The sequence below is a fragment of the Patiria miniata genome, unplaced genomic scaffold, assembly GCF_015706575.1.
Source record: "Patiria miniata isolate m_02_andy unplaced genomic scaffold, ASM1570657v1 HiC_scaffold_16, whole genome shotgun sequence".
NCBI lineage: Eukaryota > Metazoa > Echinodermata > Asteroidea > Valvatida > Asterinidae > Patiria > Patiria miniata.
In genome coordinates, this window is record NW_024037054.1 from 4,852,976 (window position 1) to 4,878,904 (window position 25,929).

Here is a 25,929-nt window from a genome sequence, read left to right on the forward strand (position 1 = left end):
ACATGTTTGAAGTTTTGTGTTCGAAAATGCTGGAAAAACCCAGAAAAACAAAAATGTTCAAGTAGTCTGGTTCCTTGACTCCACTACAGATAAAATGTATCAATTCATAGATGCCTGAAAATTGTAAGGTAAGGGAACCAGTCTAGCTGGCCTGCACCCGTTCATGAACATGGAACCAAATAGCAAACAAAGTTTGGACTGAAAAAAAAAAGGGTGAAGTTGGAGCAGTAGTTGAAAAATAGTTAGGTTTTTCCAACAGTTGTTGGCCGACCACCGTTGGAAATGTATACAAAAATACCATTTTCTTGAAAATGACTTCACACCAGGTGCCATAATTTTACAGGATGCTTGAGACTGTCATGTGCCAACATCCTGTAAGGTATTTCGTAAAAACCTGGTCATTTTATTTTTCGATGTTTCCAAATGTTGAATTTTCCCTTTAAAACGGTGAGGTACCGCTTAAGTTTATTCCTGTTAATGTACCCTTAAGGAGACATTTTTTTCGTCATACGTTATACCTTAGCGAGACACCGGACATTAGAGAGACATTTCAATGTCTCCCTCATGTCACAGCTCCTATTTAGAGGCACAATTTTTAGTGTCGCAAATAGGCTAGATTGATTGCTCGTGGTCCAAAACATTAATATACCAAAACTCGTGGGGGTAGGATAAGGGAAAATTGGGGTTAGGAGTCAGTGAAAATAGTGAACAATGCTGGCCGATTTACACATTGAATGTCAAGGGTACATATATGTACATTGTTAGTAAAGTCCTACATCCTTTAACTTCAGCTGGACATACATGTATGTACATGTAAGTACGCATCGTGTACATCTATGTACTATTGGCCGAAAGAAAACCATGGTCTACATATAAATCTCAAACTCAACAGAACAAAATTGAGAATTAGACATAATAGGAAAAACTTACTAGCTTCACCAGGGGACGATGGTGCTGATTTGAAAAGTCTGATAGAGATACGTACACCAGTAGGAAAAACAATGGGCGTGCAATTGTTTTAATTTTATGCTATCTACACAAGGAAGTGGGGAGGAAGGAAGTGAAACTGCATCATGTGGTATGGTGAAAGTAAAATACTTTTACAGTGTGTGCTGGGATATTGAGTAAACAGGTAATTGTAGTGTACAGTGTTCAACAGGAAAGTGGTCTGCATTCAGGAAGCTTTGGGAATTTGCAACCTCATCAGGAGAATCAAATTTGTATAGAGTTACTACACGACATTTTGTGTGTCACTGCATGTCAAACCGTGCTGGAATTCTTCTGTGGGTACGTATACAACTTGTGTAACATTTCTCTGTATGTAAACATAACTGTTTCTTTGTTAATGTTTTCACTGAACATGTAGTGAATAGAGAAACTTTGTGTGGATGTATGCAAAACCACCAATACGTACAGTCTGTGAAGAATTGTGCCTACAATGTACGTGAAAAGTTTTCTCACATGATCCCTGATTTTCAGCCCAACCTACTGTTGGCATTACTTACAATCTCGCTGATAGTTCTCAGCCGATTGTGAGAAGGTGCAATATGAAAAATGTCACACGGGTCAGACCACAGTGGATCTTTTTGATAAATGCTGAATTTCTACATGTAGATCATGAGTCATGAAGACATGATGACAACCAGATGTCCTCTCAACTGGTAGGCACTGTACAGAGTTTTTTCCCAAAAAAAGTTTACACTTTTTTCAGAGACAGATTTCTCCAAATTGGGGAGACGTGTTGAAATTGTTTTCAGATATTCCTAAACTACAAGATCTTGGTAGTACATGTTAATGAACGTGGTGAAAACAGCGTTGAAAATAAAGCTTAAGTTCAGAAATAGCGGCCATTTACAAAGAAGTGGTCACAAACTAGACTGTCCAAATCTATGGGTTCCGTGCGCCAACAAAAGAGGGCGTGTTTTTACCACTTTTGAGGCCCGTGGACGGGACACACGGCTTGTGCGTATACGGTACTGGTTCGCATGCGAAGTACGCACAACTTCCTGAATACAGTGAATGTGCCAAAGCTATTAGCCACAGCGTCATCGTGTGAGCGTCAGGCGTCGTCGGCGCGCGAATACATTCAAATTTAACTTGTGGTGATCTACCAGACTAATCCCCACCCTCAATAACTTTGGATCATTGGAAATACGCAGTGGATGGACCGGGAACCAGTCTAGGTCTCCCCCAACTCTCCTTTTCTGGCTATTAAAGAAGAACTTGTGTAAGGAACCGATGGCTGAGTCAGATGTAGACCTAATTTACATAATTGCAGTTCTTTGTGCATGCAGTGCTATTGTATTGACCATAGACTTGCGTGTGGACAAAATAGTTTTTGAAGACTTTTCTGTAAATGACCGCCATTTCTTGATTTAGGCTGTATTTTCAACACCGTGTTCACCATATACAACAAAAATGCTATAGTTTAGGACTATCTTAAAAACAATTTTAACATGTCTCCCCAATTCAGAGAAATACTGCGTCTGAAAAAGTGTACACTTTTTTTGGACCACCCTGTGCATGTAATTCCGGGAAGTTTGAAACCAAGATAAATTAGTGAGAGGTTTTGCGACCATGCCAGATGGTTAAAGGGGGGGGGGGGGGGGGGGGGGGGGGGGGGGGGGGGGGGGGAGAGAGGAGAATGATTGAATGCTCGATCACCAGATAACGTTACATTGTATACATGTGTACACATACATAATGTACATGCCCGTACATTACATACAGTCGTGTTTTACTATACTCTCGAGGACAATTCTTTGTGTTTCCCTTTGTCCCAGTAATATAACACTCTCCCATAGACTAAGCACACAAACTTACTACAGAGGACCGTTTCCAACAAAAGACCCAACTCCCGAGGACTGAAAGGATCTGTTGTTCTCCCTTTGTGTGTTGGTCCTCGGGGGTTATGTAGAACACGTACATGTGTACATGCACATGTTCCGTGATCCAATGGTTGTGGCCTCAGCCTCATGTGTGACACAGTACATGGGTGCGAACCCTGATGGGGAACATGAAGCTTACAAATGTCCTTGGGCAAGACACTTTACTACAATTGACTCTCTCCAGCCAGGAGTATCAATGGGTACCATAAGCAGTGATGGTAGAGACCAGCATTGCTACTTTTTACATGTTCAGCATATGATGCCCAAGAGAAAATCATATTGATTTCAAGATCGAGATTTAAACATCTTTTTTCCTTCAAAATTTGATGTTTAAAAAAATGTAGAGTAATTTCATTTTTTAATAAAGGTCACACCCAGCCACACTGATTTATCCGAATTTGACACATCTCGATGGCACGCGCTCAACCGGTGCCCGAGGTAAAGGGATGCAAAGTATCAATTTGAGCTACCGGTACATAACACCAGCTAATCATTACTGAGAGTCAGACCATTGACGATGACTGGCAGTACAGTATCAGCCAAACTATCGTAGGAATTTATGAGTCAATGTGATTCACAGATGCAGGGTATGGAATACACATGTTGGCCTATCCTGCTACATGCATGTAGCATCACAAGTGACCAGGAATTATAATTTATGCACTGTTGGCCGGTATTCCATGTTGTTTTTATGGGCAGGGAAGGATACAATTTAAAGTAAACATGTTATTAAACATTTTGATATCTGTTTGGTAGTGATTTGTATTCCTAATTTGATAAAAGAACTGCATTGAATTCGTTGCTGCAACTGTTAAACTCCAAACTTTAAGGAGGTTTTTAGGAAAGTTCCTTGTAAACATGTTAAAAACAAAATGCATTTAAAAATGGGTTTCGGTGTCAATTTCAAAATCAAAACACAAACAAGATGGTTCTCGAAACCGCACAATTATATTTAAAGAGTGACCTTTGACCTTGGTACATGACCTTTGACATCATTAATTCATTATCATGTAAAGGTTCCCATGTTGCATCTATGACCCAAGTTTGGTTCCAATTGGACTTCAACTTTTGAAATGACACCAATTGTACATTTTCAGTCCATTTTACAACTTGACCTCAGATGACCTTCGACCTTGGTATGTGACCTTCGACATCATTATCATATGAAGGTTCCCATGTTGCATCTAAGATTTAAGTTTGGTTCGAAGTGGACTTCAACTTTTGAAATGAGACCAATTCCTTGAAACTTTAACCAAATATACAACATGTACTTACCGGTACATGTACACTATCCATGTACAAAATAAACATACAGACATTGTGATTGCATTTCCTGAACAAAATCCAGGTGAGACAAAAACAAACACAACTTTTTGTATAAAACTTTGGTGGAATTCATTGTGAAGGCTGTCACATTGTGAAACTTGTTACAGTACATCTCAGAGTCTACATGAATGCATTTCTCCGATTTCAAGGTGAAAGCCATTGATAAATATTGACATTAGTACAAAGAGGAAGGTTTACATTACATGTATATGAGTACACATTTCAATATGTACATGTAGCCTTCATGTACATGTACATGTACTGGCGTTCAGGATCAACATAAATACACTTGTACATGTACATGTACACAATGTAGGGCCTACAACTGGCACAAAAAGAAACTAAGCTGTTTTTATAATCATCCTTGTTTGGACATTTCTCGGTGAACAAAATATCCACAAAAAATTTTTCGGTTCTATTTGATACCTCACTTGGGAACACTGTGTAGGAAATACAGTAACAAGAGTGCAAGCGCTGAAGCTGCTGAAACCCCAAAAACTACATGTCAAAGTTGCACTTAGCGAGATTTTCAATGGGCATTGCAAGTTGCAACACACAATTGAATGCGAGGCCTGCATTATTGCATTCAATAATGTGTGTTGCAATGCCTATTGAAAATCTCGCTAAGTGCAACTTTTAGTTTTGGGGTTTCAGCAGCTTCAGCGCTTGCGCTCTCGTTATTTCTTGCACAGCGTTCCCAAGTGAGGTATCAAATTGAACCGGAAAGTTTCCCTGACAAAACGTACATTTCGGATTTTTTGTTCAACGAGAAAAGTCCAAACAGGGATGATTATAAAAACTGCTTAGTTTCTTTTTGTGCCAGGTGTACATTGTGTAAATACATGTATGTACAAAAAAGTTTGACAAATTTGCAGAAATACTACGGAAAATTAAAAAAATAGTTTTGCTCCCGATTACCTGGTATTTGAAAATAGGGTAGGTAGGGAACATTTTTTTTTGGGGGGGGGGGGGAGGGGCAATCTTTTGTGTGTGTACAATTTTATGTAGGTATCTGCGTGTAGTCAAGGGTAAAAGGTAGTAATTAATGATTTTCGAAGTGTTTTGCTCATTTTTTCAACAACAAAAAATTAGGGTAGGGGCTGTTAAATAGGGTAGGTACATGTAGGGTAACCGGAAGCAGAACTATTTTTTTTTTGGCCCTATCGTTTGGATTATTTTGGCCAGTCTGGCCTGCTGATTAAACACATTCAGGTATTTAGTGTCAGTAACACACCAATACACATAGAGTCCCATAAATAGATTTTCCTGCTTTGGCCTGAAACCCAACCCAGATTGACCCTCCAGGTTACTGGCACAACGTACGAATGTAGGCCTTCATTTCAGTGGACGTGCGTGAATTCCTACTGTACATGTACGTATGTTTCAGTCACTGAGAATGTTTGCTGGCCTGACCAGTATTCACCTTTTGGAATTAAAGGGACTCCCCCCTTCCTGTTTCCTGCTGGTTAACCAGAAACTGGAACAGTTCCCTTTAATTGATGATGGGGAAAGCGGTTTCGATCAGTCAATAGGATTTTGGAAGAAAAGGAATTTGCTGTATGACTACAAGAAATCTAATGGGGCATGGCAGCTCTAGATGTACATGTACATGTACAGCCTGTCTAAAAAAAATGGTACAATCAGAAAAAAAAAATTGGTTAAATATGAAATTTCAAAATAAGTCATTCTTACTTGGCATAATATTAAAGAACAAAGACTGGGCTTTCCAATAGTGTTTGTTTGATCTTATTTGCTTTTGTCAATTCAGAGATATAATCAATTTAGTGCGATACACCAAAATCGATTTTGTGCCACTTTTATGCATGGGCAGAGTTGTTTCGAGTACTGTGCCATGCTGTCTTGAAGCTCACACTCAGAAAGTGGCACAAACTCGATTTTTGTGTTCCGCAGTAAACTGGAGTTATCTCTGGATTGACAAAAGCAAATGAGATGAAACAAAAAGTATTGGAATGCCTGATCTTTTTTCTTTAATGTGATGCTCAAAACGACGTACTTATGTTGAGATTTAATATTGAGAAGAAAAAAAAATCGTTTTCGTTTGTACCATTTTTTTTTGAGACAGGCTGTATAGGGTGTTATCTGTAACGTTTTTTTTGTTACTTCAATTGCAAATTCTTAGACATTTTCCAGAAGGTACATGTATAAATTTACCAAAACTATCTTCTACATCAATTAAAAAAACATATGAAAGTGCTCACAAGTGTCGACACTTGTGTACACTGCAGACGTTTTAATTTTTTGCCTTTTTCTGACACACACATAAATTTATGTAAAATCTGCTACCTACATGTACCGGTACATGTGTGTATTAAAGGGAAGATACAACATTTGCAAACATCAAAAAATGAAATGATCAAATTTTCACTAAATACCTTACTGGATTATTAGGGAATAATTTTTCATATTTAGTTCGTCTGCATTTTCTTTGCAATTGATTACATACCTGTGAAGAGGTACAAGCCTGCTAGACTGATTCTCATATCTTACAATTCCCCAAAGTCTATAAATTGCTCCGTTTCATCGTAAGTGGGGTCAGGAAACCAGACTACAAGAATATGATTGGTTTCTTGGTTTTTCCAGCATCTACGAACCCTAAACGTGAAACAAGTCAGTGTAACAATATTTGCTATAACATACTAATCCTCCAAATCCATTTATTTCTGAAAATTGCAGCAAAAGCAAATGTTGTACATTCCCTTTAACACACGTGTATGGTGTGACACAGTTCAGTGGAACTGTGGATCAACAAAGTTCACTGGAAATGGGACCACGTAATGGATGTTAGAAGCTTGGTAATACGGATGTTTAGGATTTTGTAAAGGCTAATTAGGTAAATGACTTCTGAGTTCTTGTACACTATAAGTGCACATTAACTTAGAAATATAATCTGCAGACTGCCAGTTTTGGGGTTTGTGTTTTGTGATAGCAAAAGGAAAACCAAATTGGTAGGAAATTGTTTGAAAATTAAAGGTTTTTCAAATACACACTGTATTCTTGCTTTTTCGAAATCTCCTGACCACTTCGAAATCTGACCGGTCGGTTCGGTCAGTTGAAAGATGATTAACCATAGTACATTTGTACATGTACCTTGTAGGTCTAGTCCATGAATGCTGGATGTCTCTGATCAGTTTTATCATATTTTTTCCTGCCGCTGATATCGCCGCCAACTATTTAGCTAAGTCCCAAACCATAAAAGGGAAAGATTTCCATATATGAAGTTCACTCAACACCCTGTGTACAAACCCTATGAGATTGGACTGAAAAATTATAAGTGTTTTCTAAGAAAATGCTTGTATTTTCTCACTGCTCAAATTGACTTTAATGACATGAAATCGCTATCTGGGGGCTTGTTAGTCAATACAGAGGAAATTTAGTGAACTTCGTATATGGAATTCTTTCCTTACACTTTTCTTACTAGATTTTTTGTAATGCAGGCCTTTGTCCCAAAAATCAAAGTCATTGAATTAATTTTCAATCAGATGTCTCTTTTGTTTCTTTCAATTTTTCCATACTTTCACAGAATTAAATAGTTTATCCTTCTGATTTGCCATCAGTAGGCCTACGCCCATGTCAGTAGTCATGGTAGTGCAAGACACTAAGTTAGATTTAGGTTCTCGGACTCTTCTTTTCCCTTAGGTTAAATTAAAACTATCACAACTATAAATTTGAAGAAGAAAAATAGTAAATGAAGAATGGACATTGGTGGATTCGAACCAGGGACATTTCGATCCATACCTAATCTCACTGTCAACTAGACTTGTGGCAGCCTGATGACAGGCGTTTCTTTAATTATATGTTTTTTTACGTACCGTCACCGTAATGTATTCTGACTTAGTAACGTCACTTTAGGCCTACTTGACTAAGTAATAACATTATAACAAGAGCATGACGTCATTTTCTTTTTTCATGAATAACATTACTTTCCCATCAAAACAGCCAATCACAGTGCACTCAAAATATGGCAAAAATATAAATAATCCACATTTTCAATCAGATAGTTGGCGCTTTCAATTTCATTTCTTTTATTTTTCCCCATAATTTCCAGAATTAAATAACTTTTAATCTTTTGTATTTAAGCACAATACCATGGTCCATTCATCTCGGCGTAACGCCCACATTTTACTAGCCATCAAACCATATTGTACAAATGGAATGTCCGGAATTCCAAATAAGGCGAGTCACAACGTAATGAATGACTTTCCAAATCATTTTTTTTAAACCGGTGTTGCACGTCACACGAAGCCCATTTATTCCACTCCTCCGACACGTACCTTCTTTGAGATCTTTAATCTTTTTCCTCCTGCCGAGTGTTGTGACTTTTTCGAGGAAAGACTCGTCTTTTTTCTCCTTCTTCAGCGTCGAAGTTTTAGTCGGGGACGACGCCATCTTTCGATTTTGACAGCGAGAAAAACTTGTATACCGCCCTCTCGTGAGCTATTTTGGTAAACTCGGTGACTAACCGGAGCTACTCATCATTAGCCACTCATCGGTTTGAGGTTTGTATCATTTCTCATCGTTAAATGGGTCATCCAATTAATTTATTTGATCTCTGTGGCCATCTAGTGATCGCAGAAACTGATATAAGAAGAATACGGAGGTAATAATACAGTATAAACTTTCGTTTCTTGAAAAGAAGACGGCAAAGTTGGAAGCCTTTTTGGATTGACGCCAACTACACGTTATTATTAGAAAAAGCAGGAAGTGTTTGCCGATCAGCGATCACACCTACCGCTTTCTTTGCACAAGTTACAGACAAGTTACAGCTAATCTAGGTAATTTAATTAGCCCGATTTCTATGGCAAATCTTGCTTTTGTTAAGGTTTTGAATGCCCAGATTGTTCAAAAAGAAAATCTGCCGTAAATTTTTGTGTAAACAATCATGATGACAAGCATGACAAGTGGTTTTGGGTGACTTTGGAAATTTTGAAAACAGTTCCTTTTTTAAGTTAATTCCCCAGGCCCCTCCGACATATTCTAATTACAAATCATTTATTAACAAATTAAAACGAGTTACAGGTGTTTCCATATTTGTAATTGTATTGGCATTGATCTGCAGCTGACATGAAATGGATTTAGGCTATACTTAATACATGTACTTATTATATTATTTTATTTTTGAATTGTATTATTAAATTGCCATGATTGCCTTTGCTAACAATTTGGTGAAACTGAAAAAAGTAGGGTCCAAGGAACCGGGATATTTACTCATGTACAGCACGGTCAGCACCATATTTGTTTACACCGCACCGACTGTGAGGTCACAGTCACCCTTTCAATTTAGCTCAGAGAGCTGCTATTGGAAGTCAACCACTGAAGACTGAGGACTGAAGCTAGTCCGGGTATAAACTTTGACCCTACCGGTACTTACCGCCTTTTTAACATTGGAACATGGTCTGGCGGCCTTTTTTAACATTGGGACATGGCATGGCGATACTAAGGCGATAAGTAGGGTCCAAATTACTCGGACTAGGTCCAGGCAATAACAGTGCCTCTTGGCTTTTTCTTGAGTGCCCACTGCCCAACAAAATCATTTAACCTCCCAAAACTGCCGTAAAACTGCCAGACAAGTCGCCTAAAATATCAGTAGAGATTAAAAATTAAGATTGTGGTACTAAGTTAACTTACGATTTGAATGGAAAGTGAAATATCCCATTCATTTTTGGAGGCTGATTTCGTTGTGCGCATGTTCGTTCCCAATTCGTGTTAAGTGACGGAAAGCACTCGCATCATGGTACACGTCCCCAGTGCTGTGGTAAAAGAACCCATGAATATATCGCGGACTGTGTCTTTTGAGATCAAGTGCTTGGAAATCAAGTGAGAGTCTTAGAAATGAGCCATACTATTCCCAGAAACAGAATCAGTTCTAGAGCCAAGAATTGTTTAGAGCAAATGTAGGAAGGAAATAAAGCCTGTGCCAGCAGCAGTTGAAGGAAAAGACTTCCTGAACAAGTGAAACATGATTACACTGAAATGTAAACAATTACAACTTGATACATGTACACGGTGGTAATAAAACCAAATACATGCACCAAGCACGGATCCTAGACACCAGGATAAACGACTGTTCTGAGCTCTAGTACAAAATGCACTCAGTGGACTTGCCTTAATTGGTTAGACGCGTGATAACGGGCATTAATACCCGTTGGCGCGTAATCGCGAATTTTCCAGATGTGCCATTGTGTTGGGTTTTTGCACGACATCTAAAACGGAAATATTCATAAAACTGTAAGTAAAACTACTTCTTATTTAAGATATAATTGTTCCAAATTATTTAAAAAATAAATACTTCAGGATATAACAGATGGTATTGTGCAGTTTTTGTCGTCATAGATGAAGTATTTACCTGGGAAATAAACGTCAAATTTCGAAGAGAACACCGTTTACCCAAATTTCGTTTTTAATTAGGCTTTTATTAAAAAGTTTTAGAGAGATAGGATGCCGAACCGATGAAACAAAAGCGATATTTCATTGTTCATCTTAAAGCTAAAGGTATTGTGCTCGGCATTACCATGGTTATGTACATGTAGTTATCACTTATCAGAATTCAACAATAAAGACCAAAAATGTAGACTCATGAATATTCAAAAATATAATTCACTGGCTTGACAGACTTCGAGGCCAGATCAAGTGAAGAGCCTTGCAAATCTGAAAGCCACCGCGTGCAGTGGTCTTTGTTGAAAAGTATTCATGGTATTTGCCACCAGTACAGGCTGTTATCACGCGTCTAACCAGGAGTTTGGCCGAGTTGTTATCCTTGTGTGTAGGATCCGTGCACCAAGGCAAAATGCCTCCATGAGGATATTGACTGCAACTATGTGTAGCTTTCAGTTGATTTTTGCTTACCAGTTTGCGATAACAGGCACAGGCACGGCTGATGGGTTAAAACATCAAGATTGCCTCGACTCGCCTCCGGGTGACATCTAAACACGCTAATTCTTTGTGCCTTTAATTTGTACGCACACACAAAGTTAGTGAAGTCTGTGGAGGCGGACCTAGCGTTGATCTTGAATTAGCCGTTGTGCACGGCCTATTGTTTGACAATTTATGCTCCAGTGCACACCTCGGAGTATCCAAACATTTGAGGTTTCGGCAAGAAATATCGTACAAATTCTGTTGAAATGATTTTTGTGAATCAGTTTTTGTGGCATTTGGCTGTATCAGAAGTTGGCTGAAAAATTGTGCAAGGAGTCCATATTTTGGCACACAAGACTAGTCACACGGGGACCTTTTTCTCTTATTTTTGTTTTGTAGAAACATTCATCTGATTAACCATGTGGCGTTCTCAGGTCGGGGCAAAGGTGGAGGTTCAAGCCGATGACGATGACTGGGAGACTGATCCTGACTTTGTGGTGAGCATCCTTCTTAAAGTTTCAAATGTGCACCATTGGTAAAATGTTCAAACTGTAGCCACCAACGCACAATTGTTTAACATAGTTGTAATGCTAAATAGATAAAAATGATCTATGTTAAATAATTTTTACTTGTATTGGCAAACAGAACGATGTGAGTGAGAAGGAACAGCGATGGGGCTCTAAGACGGTGGAAGGGTCTGGCCACCAGGGCTCTGTTAGGTGAGTGAACGAAACTTGGTGCAGGCATTGCACTAACATGAACCCTAACCCTCCCTGATCCTCAAATCCTCTGTGAGGTTGAGGAAGGTGGATCTGAGACACTTTAACTTCATTGACCTTCGAAATTAAGGTAAAAAGAATGTGCCATTGTTTGTTTTCCTGCAAAAGTAGAGAATTTGGGAAGATTTGGGAAGGTTTCAAGCAAAAGTTCCATGGAAGATGCACGCGCCCGCAAGGTTGCTATGCATGACATCGCGTAGCTGCAGTCGGCTGAACGAGAACGTGTTCCAGATGCTGATTTTGGGCACAATTCAAAATATTACTCAACAACTTTAAAATTGGAATCAAGATCCTAGAATATTGTTTTCTCTCCCGAGATATTCCAATTGAGTCCAAGCATTTAGATGCTCCTACCCGAACAGAAAACTCACAAGCCTACAAAATCCCATCTTGCTCCAAGGAATATTACCAGATGTCTTTCTTCCCCCGCACTGTAAGTCAATGGAACAAGCTTCCCAAATCTATTGTAGAGGCTTGCAACCCTTCAGTGTTTAAGCAGATACTAACTAATGGGTCTCCAATGTCAAAATAGTAGGCTATGCACTCCATCCACCAGTTGCGCACCCAACAATGTGCCTTAGTCTTCAACAATATGAAGCTGGCGCAGAACTTGGAAGAAGAAGAAGAACCACACCCACTGATTAATTAACACTTGCCCTTGATGGCTTATTTGATAACATGATGAAATATTGGATGTTTGCTGTTGTAGTATCGGACAGCTGAGGGAAGGAGTGAAGGATGACCATTCCAAAGTGAAGCAAGACGAAATGGCGAAAGGACCCAAGGCGTCCTATGGATACGGAGGAAAGTTTGGAGTTGAACAGGACCGAATGGATAAGGTGATCTTCTATGTGTGGTTGCCTTCACTGTTTCATTTCCATTCTTTTTGCTAATGAAATATAAAAGTTTCCTCGAAATTGAAAAGGTGTTGCAGTTTGGAAACCTGAAGGACTCTAGTTTGGGCAGTCCCAACTATGGTCAGTCCCAAGTAAAGTTGGGCCAGTCTCAACTGTTGTTGGGGCAGTCCCAACTGTAGTTGAGGACAGTCCCAACTCGTCGTGTGACAAGGAAAAGGTCGTAAGCAGCCCAGGCACGCAAAAAGTACTTTTGGAGATAATCAAGTTGAAAGGTTTTGTGCTGGCATTTCTAGATTAAAAATCACATCAGGTTGAAATTTTGACTGATGAAATTTGTAAATAATTAAAATAATATTGTGCATTTGTATGTCAAAATATTACTTAACTGTGAAGTTATTTCAATTTTTATGCTAACGACCTTTTACCAGGAACTTCCCAAGCCTTAAACATACGCTTAAGCGGCACGTTAAATCCTTACGACCTTTTGCCGGGAACAAAATTGGCTTTGCGTACCCACTTGAGTGGGACGTTAGCACGCTTGGAACATTTTTTGTTACATTAGAATTACACACTAACAACCTTTTGCCGGGCACAAATAATGAAAAACCTCCTTGTTAATTACGTCCGAATGACGTAGCCCCTTGAGACAATATGTATATCAAATGAAAGATTACCTGAATTTGACCTTTTGACCCATTTTTTGCTCTTACGACCTTCTTCTAAGCACCCGACGAACTGTAATTGGGGCAGTCCCAAGTATAGTTGGGATCATCCCAACTGTAGTTGGGACAGTGCTGTAGTTGGGGTGTTACAATGGTAACAACACTGAACGTACATTTCTGTGTTCAACTTTTTCAGTCGGCCTTGAGTCACGAACACATGGAGAAGCTGAGCTCACACGCATCGCAGAGTGATTACGCCAAAGGGTTCGGCGGCAAGTACGGCGTGCAGAAAGAGCGCGTGGACAAGTCGGCCGTGGGATTTGATTACGCCGGGAAAACCGAAAAGCACGCCTCACAGAAAGGTATGGAGGAGCTGGTTAAAAACCAGGCAGTACTTGAGTTTCGTTAATTAATGAAAAAAAAGTTTTCATTTTCACCTAAGCTTGATTGGTTGATTTTTATTTTCGCACTGCTCTGTTTATGCAGTCGGAGGCTCACAAGATTCTCAAAGGGCATTTTCCAAACTTTTTTTTTTGCTGGGCTTTGGCTTCATCTCCCCAGGCAGGGTCCTAAATTCATGAAGCTTGAGCCTGAAACCAACGCTGCAGACAAAACCACTGTTTCGTAAATCACCTTAATTGTACTTGCTTTTCAACGTATCATTTTTTTTTTTCCTTATTGGTATCCACAGATTATTCTGCTGGCTTTGGTGGAAAGTATGGAGTTCAGACCGACAAACAAGACAAAGTAAAATTTTATGAAAAGATTATTTTAAAAGATCCCCCTTATTGCAAAGTACTCTTAATTGTGATCAAGCAAAAATGTCCATGAACATTTGTGACCTGTTCTGTCAAAATCAGACTTTTCTGGGCATAAGGTCAAAAATGAGATATTTGCATATTGTTAAAATATGTAAATTTTCCTTTGAATAGGTGGTTTATTTTTTGAAACCGGTCATTCCTGGGCAAAGTTATGCTATTTTTAAGTTCATTGTGTCCAAAAGTAGAAAACGGAGAAAATGGCCACGAATGTCACAAAACAGACATTTCTTTAACTGATATGCCTTAACAAATCATCAAAAATACTATATTAAGAGTTCAAATTAGGGTTTCAAACTTTTATATTATATTTTAGACATGTTCAGGATTACAAATATGCAAAAATTAGAAAATAAAAAAAAATCACCCCGACAGCGTTTTTTTGGCCCTATCTTAATTTCAACCTCTGCCCAGAAGCATCTGCTTTTGACAGAACAGGTCACATTTTACGTGAAATTTCCAAGACTGATTGAAGCAATCAGTCATGCATTTCAAAACTTGTTCTCCTTAACAATGTAACGTTAATTACAAACGTGTTACTTTGCAGTCGGCGGTTGGATGGGAGTACCAACAGGGCTTGTCCAAGCACGAATCCCAGAAAGGTAAATAATCAGGCATTTATTCAATATTAATAAAAGTAAGATTATTGACTGACTGACTGCAGCCATCTTGGTCTTGTACCCCAACTCCATTGAGGTATTATAAGCACTTTTGGAAATAGACCGGATCTGATGACTAGTAAATATTTTATCATATTAACCCTCCTGCTGTCTGAACAGTCACAGACAGTAAAAAAAAATCAATCCTCTTCCCCTGCCATGCCTTTTACACAGGCTAGTCACCAACAGTCAGATTATATTTTAAGCAAACACTGTGACTAGTCAAATTCAGTCAACAGACAAAAACAGGCAAGTGGTAGGCACAGCTGGCTTATCATTCACCTACAGTCAAAGCATAGCTGTATCAAGTTACATAAACAGTCACAGCCAGTCAATCCTGCTTTATGTAGGCTGGGAGCTCTTAACGGTTGAAAACAGTCACTTGATTGATTTTGACTGAAAGGACAACTTGGCACAGAATGTATGTTTGCAAAGGAGGGTAAATGAATATTTTGATAATGGAACAAGGAAAAATTTTGAAAATTATTTCAGCATTGACAAAATTGGTAACGTTTCCACAAGTGGAACACAGCAAAGACATTTGCAACCTTACTTTAAGAGGTCTTTAGTTGATTTTTTTTTTTTCAACAAAAGATTATTCCAAAGGATTTGGCGGGAAGTATGGTGTGCAGAAAGACAGAGTAGACCAGGCCGCTGTAGGGTACGAGTATGAGGGAAAGACGGAAAAACATGCTTCACAAAAAGGTGAGAATTGATATCGTCTTTTCTATTTTCTGTGAAATAGAGTTAGTGTAGGATCCAATAGCTATTATGGACTTGGTGCAAAAAACCAGGAGAGATGGCATTTTGTGAAGTATCCACAAAAAAAGTGGAGGTATGGAGTGCCATTTGGTCATGTGGTGGAATGACTTGCAGTTTCATAAATGGGATTGGATTAAAAAAAAACAGGCATACACATACTACTTTTTTATTCTTGCATATTTTGCCTTAATTTTTACCAGTGTTGTAGTTGGGTACTTTTTTTCCCGAGTACCGAGTACTGCCGAGTACTTAGGTTACCGAGTACGAGTATGAGTACTAGTAATTCCAAGTACAAGTTCAGGTCTCCGAGTATGAGTACTTCAGACTGACAAACAAGACAAAGAAAAATTGGACTTCTGAGTGCGAATACGAGTACGAGTACTTGTATTCTGAGTACGAGTACCAGTACCAGTACTGCCATTTCCAAATACGGCCATACGGCAAATGGTTCATTGTGTGTAATTGGCCCAGGCCCAGTCAGACCGATATACAGACCCACTCACGGCTAGCTGTTAAATGTGTTTGCCCGGACGTGCACAGAGAAAAATCAGGAAACTTTGATTTCTCTGCAAGCCAATCAACTATTTTCAACTGAAAGTATCGATAATAAAATAAGGCCGTGGTATTAAATCAAGCTATACCATTTTTTTTCGAGTACTGCTTTTCGAGTACCAGTACTTTGATGTTGGAGTACAATTTCGACATGTCGAGTATGAGTACTTTGCTGCCCGAGTACGAGTACCGTCATTTCGAGTACGAGTACCTTGACATTTGAGTATGATTACGAGTACTGAGTACGAGTACGAGTACAACAACACTGATTTTTACCTCGCATGAAAGATTAAAGTTCAGGGAACAAACTTCATGCACAACACTTTTGTTTTCAGTCACTTCTTGATATTGAAAAACTAGGTTGAAAAAAAGTGAGTTTTCTATTTGTGGTCCATTTTTCATGCTCTTGTGAATTTTGCATGACTGAGCAAACAATTGGGTTCTGGGGAGAGCCAAGTCAATAAACAATGTAAAGAAAGGGACAATAAGACACAACGAAACTATACACTTCGGCATTGATGAGGAGGTGGTATTTCAACCAGAAATATTTGCTCGCTTTACTCAAAAGAGTTGCAATGCATTTTGCTGATCTCTTATTTTTTGAAATGTCGTACAGATTACTCGGCTGGCTTTGGTGGAAAGTATGGCGTTCAGGCCGACAGGCAAGACAAAGCGGCCCTGGGTTTTGACGAGTCTAGCAAAGTTGAGCTGCACCCATCCCAGAAAGACATGTCGAAGGGCTTCGGGGGCAAGTTTGGCGTGGATGCGGATCATCAGGACAAGTCAGCGGGCTCATTCGACGACATGCAGGGAGTTTCGTCTTCGTATCAGCGCACGAGAGTGGCTCCTAGTAAAGGCTAGTTGGCGGAATAATCCAGCACAGTTTTTGCGAGAATACAGTATTTTTGTGTAGCTTTAATCATGGCAAGTGGTTTTGCGCTAGGTAGTAAACGATGTGGAGTAAGCTTTCAATATTTCTTTCCTTAACAGGTTCTGGTGGCTCGGGCAACTTGAGAGCGAAGTTTGAAAATATGGCCAAAGCAGAGGAGGAGGTGAGTCAAATTAAAGAAAAAAAATAAAGAAAGATATAAGAAAATGCTGTGTTTTCCGCTGTGTCTTCAATCTCAATAGCCGAAGCTGGAGATGAAGTTAGAAAACCCTCCTTGTCAGATTTGCAAATTTAGTCGGCTGTGAGGTAGTCGGTAACAATAGCTTCCGTCTGTCTTGACCCTAACCCTACCAGACGCAACACAGCGCATCATGTGGAAAAGAAGTGCACTTTGATGCGTTCAGCTACCAACACCAGTGCACGAATGGCCAGCTCTGAAACAATAGAGAGCTAATGCCCCATTGAACAATGCCACAGTTGTATCCTGCTGCGTGCGGTGACCACGGACTCTGAGGCAGTGTGGCCTTGAGACTTTTCCCCTGATGGATCTTGCTACATTTGGCAGGCTTGTCACTTAGTAAAGTGTTGCATGTTGCTATGTTTGGCAGGGTCGTGACAAACATACGCACCCTGGGGGGTTAGGGTTAAGCAACAGAGAAGATCTTTCGTGTTGATAACTCATACTCCATGTTGTTAGTGGAGTGTCATGGCCTAGCGGTTAAGAGCACCGGACTCATGTTCTGGTGTTTCAGAGGCAACAGTGACGTGGGTTCGAGCCCGGGCGCGGACACTTGTGCCCTTAAGCAAGGCACTTAACCATTCTTGCTTTGTCCTTCGGATGGGACGCAAAGCCGTAGGTCCCGTGTGTTGTATAAGGCCTAACGCACATAAAAGAACCCAGTAACGCTTATCGCTAAGAGAAGGGGCTCGCCCCGGTGTTTCTGGCAGGAAGGATGCATGTGTATACCCTGCTCGTGTGACCCCTGAGCAGGGGTGTTGGTGCAGTTTTCATCAAGACAGGATAAGCCTGGCAGTATACTGGGTGTAAGACATCGAGGACAAACTCTTCTCCCATGCGGTGGCTGCTAAAGTGTGAACTGAGAAATGGGCTATCCTCCGATTTACACAGAACACATCGAAGCCGTCGTAATTATCGTTGCGTCAGTGCACCAAGGACACGACGTTATCATGCATGGATGGCGGAGGGTAGAGCTTGATTCCTTGTTATGCCATAAATGACCTCATTTGTGGTGTGGCTTGATTTCTCTTTTCAGGAGCAACGGAAGAAAGCAGAAGCGGAGAGGCAACGGAGACAAGAGCGAGAACAGCGAGAGAAGGAAGAGTCGAAGAGAGTCGAAGAGGTACAGCAATTGGAACTGATTCCGAACTTTGTTTTGAAAAAAAATGTGGAATAGTTTTAGCAAGTATGTTTTGTCTCGTTATCTTGGCATGTTGTAGCCTTGGTCAAGGGCATTCAAAATAAAGAGCCACCAAAATCTCTTAAAAATGGCAAAATATTGATTGAAAATCAGCTAAAATGGGACACAAAAGTGAATTTTCAAGGATTGCATTAAAACCATTACATTACATAGGCCATTCATAAGATGGAATATTTTGCGTCGGGGTGATGTAAATCAAATTAGGTTTTACCCTTCACCGACGTATAAACACTATACTCAGTGTGTAACCTCCCGAGTGAAAGTTGGAAAAAATCACTCGGGTGGGACTCGAACCCACGACCTCCTGCTTTCTAGTGCAGATGTCTTACCTTTAAATGCAGTTAAGAAAACTAGAGATAATGAACCTTTAACATTTTTAAAGCTTGAATAGACCATACGGTGGTGTTGTTGTTTGGTAGGAACGACAGCGCATTCTCAAAGAGCATCACAGGAATATGCCCGACGAACCCGAGGAGCCAGAACCCAGACAGGAGGAGCAAGAAGACCAGCCCCCTGAGCTACCCCCTCCGCGGCAGGCAGCTCCACGCAAGCAACCCGAGCCCGAGCCTGAGCCCGAGGGATCGGAGATGTACGCCGACCCGGACTACATTAACGAAGGTGGTAGCAGTAGCGAGCCCGCGCCGGCCGCTGACGACATGTATCAGGAAGCATTTGAAACCGAGCATGAGCCCCAGCCTGCTGATACGTATGAAGAAATCCCTCGCGCAGGTAGCATGCTTTTTTGTTTTTAACTTAGGTCCCGGCCGAAGAATTAACCTGCGATTTGGCCCAATCGGCGCAAACAAGACCTACGGTTAACCATTGTTGGAGAGACCTTTATCAAAAAGTGAATAACGGTTTATTATGTTTATTCCATTTCTTTATCTGGGGTATGTTCAAACAGTTTAAAAACTGGTTTCCATTGGGGCCCTGCATACATTTCAAATTATTAAATAATGTTAAGCAAAGTTAATGTCATAAGAAAAAGTGCATTGGTGAAACATACAACGAACATAAATATTTACAAATACAAGTATTTCAGAAATATTACAGAAATAAAGCTCTATACACAACAGAAGTTCATTAGTATAAGGCATGAATTACTGATCATAGGATGGGCGAAAACCCTGCAAAAACCCTTTGGGAAAAAAAAACAAAAGGGGAAATTACCGATCCGGCTCTAAATTTATATCATGGCAACCAAGCATATAACTCCTAGATTGGCACATTTTGAACCAGTGTGTTATCGGCAGAAATATCACTAACTGATGGCTTGGAATAATTCTGATTTACCTAAGGAATCATATAGTTCTCAGTTGTTCATGCAAATTATTCCATATATTCGCACCACTCGCCGCGAAACTTGTGGCATAGCATTCCTTTTTTGCGAAAGGGACTTTCAATGCCTTGTTTGTTGATCGTCTTGATTCACGAATCTGTGTAAGATTTCTCATGAAGAAAAGGAGTGATTTTGTTTAGACTTTTGAAAACAAGAATGGACTTCACTTTTTAGACTTCACTCTTTCAGAAAATGGGACCCAGTGTAGTCTAGCAAACATATCTGCTGAAGGGGTGAGGGGTGCTTTTAAGGATCATCCGTGGTGCTCTTTTCAGACATTTGTTAAGGATATTGTCTAACTGGTCTTCGATCACACTTGCCATGTGCATGTGTTATTTTATTTAATTTAGTTTTTTGCACGGCATAACGTGTCTGATGCATGGTTAACAATAGACCAAACCATTAAGCCGACATGCGTGCATAAAAGTCTGGCATGCATGCACCGTGCATATGATGCGGGCGGCAGGAAAATACACTGTGGCATTGGCGGGGAGCATGTGTTTTTGCCCATGTGCAAAACATATATCTACTATATTACCATCACATGACCTAACTACAACTGTGGCATAATGTGGTGTAAGCATGGGCGTGGTGGGGGGGGGGGGGGGCGCAGGTCCCCCCCCCCCCTGGAAAAGCAACAACAAGAAAAAGGAGTAGAAAAAACGAAAGAGAAAAAGAGGTGCGAAGTCATAATGCTGTTAATTTAATGGGTGGGGTGGGCAAATGTCCCCCGCCCACCCTCGAAAAAGTGACGTGCTTTGCCCCCCTCTAGAAAAAATCCTGGCAACGCCCATGGGTGCAAGGGTCCTACCATGTGTGGCACTATGTGGTATGAATTGGTAAGAGTTTTGGCGTCCTGATCAGTGTTGTACCGGTAGTTGATGTACTCTTTAGTCAATCCCAAGTCATTCGCAGGTCAATTGCAGGCCAATCACAAGTCAATCGCAAGTCAGTCACTCATCAGGCACAAGTCACTGAGATCCACGTCCTTTCACAGGCTATTCATTTCATTCAAATGAACTGTGACAGAGGCATTCTTTTATTAATATTCGCCATGTTACTCTTGACTGGAATCGCGAGTTGATTTGTGATTTACCTGTGATTAGGCCTGGGTGAGTGTACTCGTGAGAAGTTAACTGAATTCCCACAAAAGCAGAAAAATGATATTATGATGTTATTATGATGTGAATTTGTCCAAAATAACAAGCAAATTTGCATTTGCATTCAGAACACAGTCTGCACTGAATAAAGTCAATACTTCTAAAATCAAATTGCTTCTGCTCATGCCATGAGGAGTACTCCAATAGACAGGAACTCAATTGAAGATCAACAAGTAGCATTAACTACTCATGAGTACTCGAGGGAACTCGCCCAGCAGTACATGTGATGTATTAGTGGCGTATTTATGAGTATCTTGTGATCTATCTCAAGTCCCCATTCTGTTTTTTCCAGCAGTGGAACCCGAACAGCCCCCTCCAGTGGAAGATGCGTTGTATGAGGACATGCCCGGAGCAGGCCGCGAGAACACGGAAGGGGGAGGTGGAATGACGGCCGTGGCCGCCTATGATTACCAAGCCAGTAAGTCAGCTTCTTATCAATATCTGGTATAAGCAACTCAGCATGCCTTCACTTCCAAGTTTATTTTGCTGAGAACCTTTCCGATTCCTTCAAATCATCCACTGTTTAGGAAACCATTGGCATATTATTCTTTGCACTTCAAGTTTCATGGGGCAGGGGTGGATTTTTGGGGGGATTTTTCCAGTTTTTTAGATTTTAAGAAAGCAGAAATGAGAAGATTTTATTTTTTTTAAGCCCTGGCAGGAGCTTCTACATGTCACTTTGTAGTCGGTCGGTCGGTCTGTTCCCGGAAAATTGACCAAAAATGAGCCCCCTAAGTTTCCCATAAAATATAACTATGAAATTTTAATTTTCAACAAAAAAGCAAACAAATAACTTCAATATTTAAACAAAAGTTGTTTGTAACAATTTGTAAAGTTGTTTATCAAAATTTTGTATATGGAGGCAAAATATGTGCAGTAATGTTATAGTCACGTGCTATATAGTGTGCTATATGGCACGCTATATTGTATGGGAAGCTTAGCGGGTTCATTTTGGTCAATTTTTGGGGACACACTAGCGCAGCGTGATTTTCGCGTGGGATGGCGGCCTGGTCTTGTACGCACAATCTGCGGTCAACGTTACGCGAGACTTTAATGCAAGACGGCCAAAGCTTATTGTGTGCTGGCACTTGTTTTTTTTAAATATTTTGGGTCAAAGGTTTATATGAAAGAATGCAATGGGTAGTTTTAAGGCGTGCCTTCTTATTGTGGGAATCCATAAATGTGTCATGGATAGACCCATGTGATGCTCTGTGTTTATGTTCTACCGAGTCTCACCCAATAATTGATGTTTTGTTTGTTGCCGACAGCTGGGGAAGATGAGGTGTCTTTTGACCCCGGTGATGTCATCACCGACATAGAACAGGTAAGAGGCTAGACTATAGATACATGCCAGGACACTGACAGACAATACCCTCCAAAGCTTCTGAAACGTAAAGGGTTCTGTAACGGCAACACAAAGAGGCCAACTGCCAGTTGGGGAAGGGGGGGGGATCTATAAAGTCTAAAATGCATGTGCGTTGTTCACGGCCAATGTGACAAAATAACAGAATATGTGATGCGATCAAGCTACATGAGTCGTTTGTCGACCCTGGTCAAAAATTGTTTATTACAGCTTTGAACAGAGCATAATCTCAGCATTACTACTGTGAAAACCGCATGCTGGTACCATCTTTAGTTCAAAAATTATGGAAGTCAAGACACCAAGAGATGTGATGAAGTGATGTGATGAAGTGGCCCTATTTTGGCCTGTATCTCCAAATAAAAATTCCCGACAAACAACTCATTTAGCCTGATCGCATCACATATTATAGATTATCCGCGAGCGCGAGTGGAACACGGAATAATGTAGTGCTTCTGTGTGGGACACAGACGCACTACATTTTCATTGTTTCACGAGCATGATAATGAATTTATCTTCAAGTAAAATTGACGCCCAGTAAAGTGCACATGTGTGTTGGAACAAGCACACTTTTAGCGGTTAGGCGCATGCAGCTGGAATGTCGCTCGCATCTTGGAATGGCGCCAGACGCGGAGTGCGAAATGGACCATGCGAGACGGTATAATATCACACTTTATTTTTGCTATGGATCGACCAATCAGGACCGAGGATACGAGTTTGCTTGAACATAACAGCAAATACAAATACTTGAAATTTAATTAAGGCTTCTTCGCTTACAAAGTAATTAACCAGGGGCGGGCGGGCGGGCGGGCGGGCATGCGAATGAATATGAATAGTATAATATTCTAAAATGGCTAGTTGCTGACAGAGCAAATAATGTGAATTGGGGACCACTATGATGAGACACCGTAGTCTACCAGTAGGCATGGTAAAAACTACTATGGGTGCAAGGGTAAAGAAAATTGGAAATGTACTCACAAGACTATGCAGACCACTGAACCCTTTAGTGTGAAGTAACGGTGGTGATGATGATGCAAAGTAAAGAACACAGTGTCTTGCACATATAAACAAGGCCAAACTAAACTAGGCTTCCACCTTCAGCCATACATGTAAAAGAACTTGGAAAATATGGAACTAAAATGCACACCACCATGCCACAGTCGCAAGTCCACGCCCCACTGGGGCTTTCAGAGGGGTTTTATAGGGCTGGGTCAAAAAATGCATAAGGCATTTCAAGATTGAGAATACTAATGCAGTGTGTCTTTCATACTTAGAGATATTTGCATAAACACTAAGTGCAGAGGTATGGGGGCAAGGAACTCTTATCCCTAGCACTGTGAGAGTAAACAATAAAGGCTACAATGACAGCTCCATCTGTGGTTTGACTACAGCTCAAATACTATCTACTGTAGTTTAAAGTAGGTTAAGTTGGTACTAAGATCCAAAATATGAAAAAAAGTAAGACTGCTGCACACTGCTTACTGACTGGATGGACCTGAAATATATAAATCTAAAAATTAATGTGGCCTGACGTTGCGAACTTAGCAAGTTCTTCTTCAGAGGCTAAAACAGAAAGATCCAAAATAGTTTTAAGGCCTTAATATGACTTAAAGGGAGTATACAGCTTTTGCTTTTGCTGTAATTTTCAGAAATGGATGGATCTGGGGGTTAGTATTTTATAGCAAATACTGCTACACTGATTTTTTTGAAGTTGTTGGTTCGTAGATGCTGGAAAAACGAAGAAAAACAATCATGTTCTTGTAGTCTAGTTCCCTGACCCCACTTCAGATAAAAAGGAGCAATTTATAAACATCGGGGAATTGTAAGGTCAGGGAACCAGTATAGCTGACTTTGACCCGCTCATAGGTGTGTAATCAATTGCAAACAAAATGCGGACTAACTAAATATGATAAATTGGGAGCAGTATTTGAAAAAACTTGCTATTTTCAAATACTGCTGGTCAGGCAACCAGCGTTGGAAATGATACAAAAATAGTTTTCTTGAAAATGTCAGCATACCAGGAGCCATGATTGTACCAGGATGCTTTAGACTTTCATTCACTAACTGTCCAGTAAGGTATTTCGTGACGATTAAGACGATTGTTTTGATGTTTGCAAATGTTGTATATTCCCTTTAACGAAAATATACAATGCATGAATATTATAGATTACTGTAGACAAAGCACTTTCTACGATAGTTTAAAGGTGCAGTTTGGAAAAGTAAAAAAATCAAAATAAAAGCCATAGTATGTAAATTCAAGCCATGGTTAAGTAATTTAGACACGGCATTTTACTTTAACCTTTGACCTTGACAGATCGATAGCGGTTGGTGGATGGGAACGTGTCATGGCAGTAGAGGACTGTTCCCAGCTAACTATGTGGAGCTCCAATAGAGACGACATGAAAACCGACTACCTTCGATTCCACTCCAGTAAGACATCCGCTCATCAGTAAGGTCAAGTTTATATCGTCTGTATCGAGTCATCTTATAAATCCTGAGGGAAACTAACCAAGAAGACAAAAAAGCCATCACTACTTGGCAAAAAAACGACCCCCCAAAACAGTGGCTGTTATCTGAGGAACTAGAACTTCTAACAGTGTTCATCTTTCAATGCTTCCCACCAAGCAAAATCAAATTTTTGTAAATTCTTCACATTGTAATGGAAGAGTTTATTTCTAAACTGCAATATATCCATTGTTTACAAAAATGAGCAAGTTGCATTATACACAGCATGATAGCTTTTTCTAAGCTACATTTGTTCAGTTTTTCAATTGAGCTTTACTACATGTATTCAGTATGTCCCTGAAAAAGTGTTCGTCTAAATATTTTTGAAATAACATTAAACCACGAAGTAAATGTTGACAATTTATACACAACATGCAGGATTTTACACAGTTTACATAACACAGCACTGAAATTGATTAAGGCAAGGAACTTGGTCACAGTGTCCAAAAATGTTGTTGTGATCAGTTGACCATTGTGCAGTTATGCGTGAGGGAATTTAATAACACTCATAGGGGTTTAAGCCAAGGATAAGGAGTATCTGCACAATTAAATATTTCAAAATATTTAGACGGACACGTTTTGGGGGACATACTGTAGAACAGCCATCCACACTGACTTGGGTCAACCAGGAGAGGGCGGTATTCCAGTAGGTGACGAAACGGTATTTATCCCGTATTAAATTGTTTATTCAAAATGGCATTTTTCTTCCACTTTGTATCTTTTTGTACTGCAGGCAATTGCATGATCATGTTTTATAAATTGAAACTGAAAGAATTTGTAATGCCTTTAGCTTTTGTGCTCACTTGTGGATATTTCTCGACTAAAAAAAATTAAAATAGGAAGTGTCATCGAACGTTGTATCAGTGACCGTCTTTCAAAACCTTAGGCAAAAAGTGTTTGCAAAAATCAAGTGTATTTTGGAATGGAACCAACAAGCGTAATGCATTACAAACGAACTCAGAAGTGCCCGATTGTTTAATATTTTTTGTATTCTTTCAATGTGGGCACATTTTCTATCTTTTGTAGCAAACTCGTTAGAAAGTTTTGCGAAAGTAACATTC

At 40.0% G+C, this 25,929-nt stretch overlaps 2 protein-coding genes across 6 annotated transcripts in view; one reads left to right on the forward strand and one right to left on the reverse strand.

Moving 5' to 3' along the window:
* Nucleotides 1–8,654, reverse strand: part of LOC119722736 (beta-parvin-like) — a 26,908-nt gene extending 18,254 nt beyond the window's left edge. The window contains exon 1 of one of the 2 annotated variants that reach the window (XM_038193030.1): nt 8,507–8,654. In XM_038193030.1, coding sequence (XP_038048958.1) covers nt 8,507–8,621 — 115 coding nt within the window. In that variant the 5' untranslated portion in view covers nt 8,622–8,654. Of the gene's footprint in view, nt 1–930; nt 1,030–8,506 lie in introns of those variants that run through there. The other variant, XM_038193031.1, reaches the window with a different exon arrangement.
* Nucleotides 1,156–24,906, forward strand: LOC119722734 (src substrate cortactin-like). Of its 4 annotated transcripts, none has more exons than XM_038193028.1 (15): nt 1,156–1,287; nt 11,487–11,584; nt 11,733–11,806; nt 12,576–12,705; nt 13,582–13,747; nt 14,077–14,132; nt 14,751–14,805; nt 15,457–15,567; nt 16,793–17,032; nt 17,167–17,228; nt 18,340–18,426; nt 18,924–19,233; nt 21,296–21,421; nt 22,272–22,327; nt 24,678–24,906. In XM_038193028.1, exons 2-15 carry the CDS (start codon nt 11,507–11,509, stop codon nt 24,753–24,755), a joined length of 1,629 nt encoding a protein of 542 aa, XP_038048956.1. In that variant the 5' UTR covers nt 1,156–1,287; nt 11,487–11,506; the 3' UTR covers nt 24,756–24,906. The 4 variants fall into 4 exon arrangements, with proteins under 4 accessions (XP_038048956.1, XP_038048954.1, XP_038048957.1 ...); XM_038193026.1 differs by lacking the exon at nt 1,156–1,287 and adding an exon at nt 8,656–8,731; XM_038193029.1 differs by lacking the exon at nt 1,156–1,287 and adding an exon at nt 8,656–8,731 and having other exon boundaries at nt 21,299–21,421.
* Nucleotides 24,907–25,929: the final 1,023 nt, after the last annotated feature.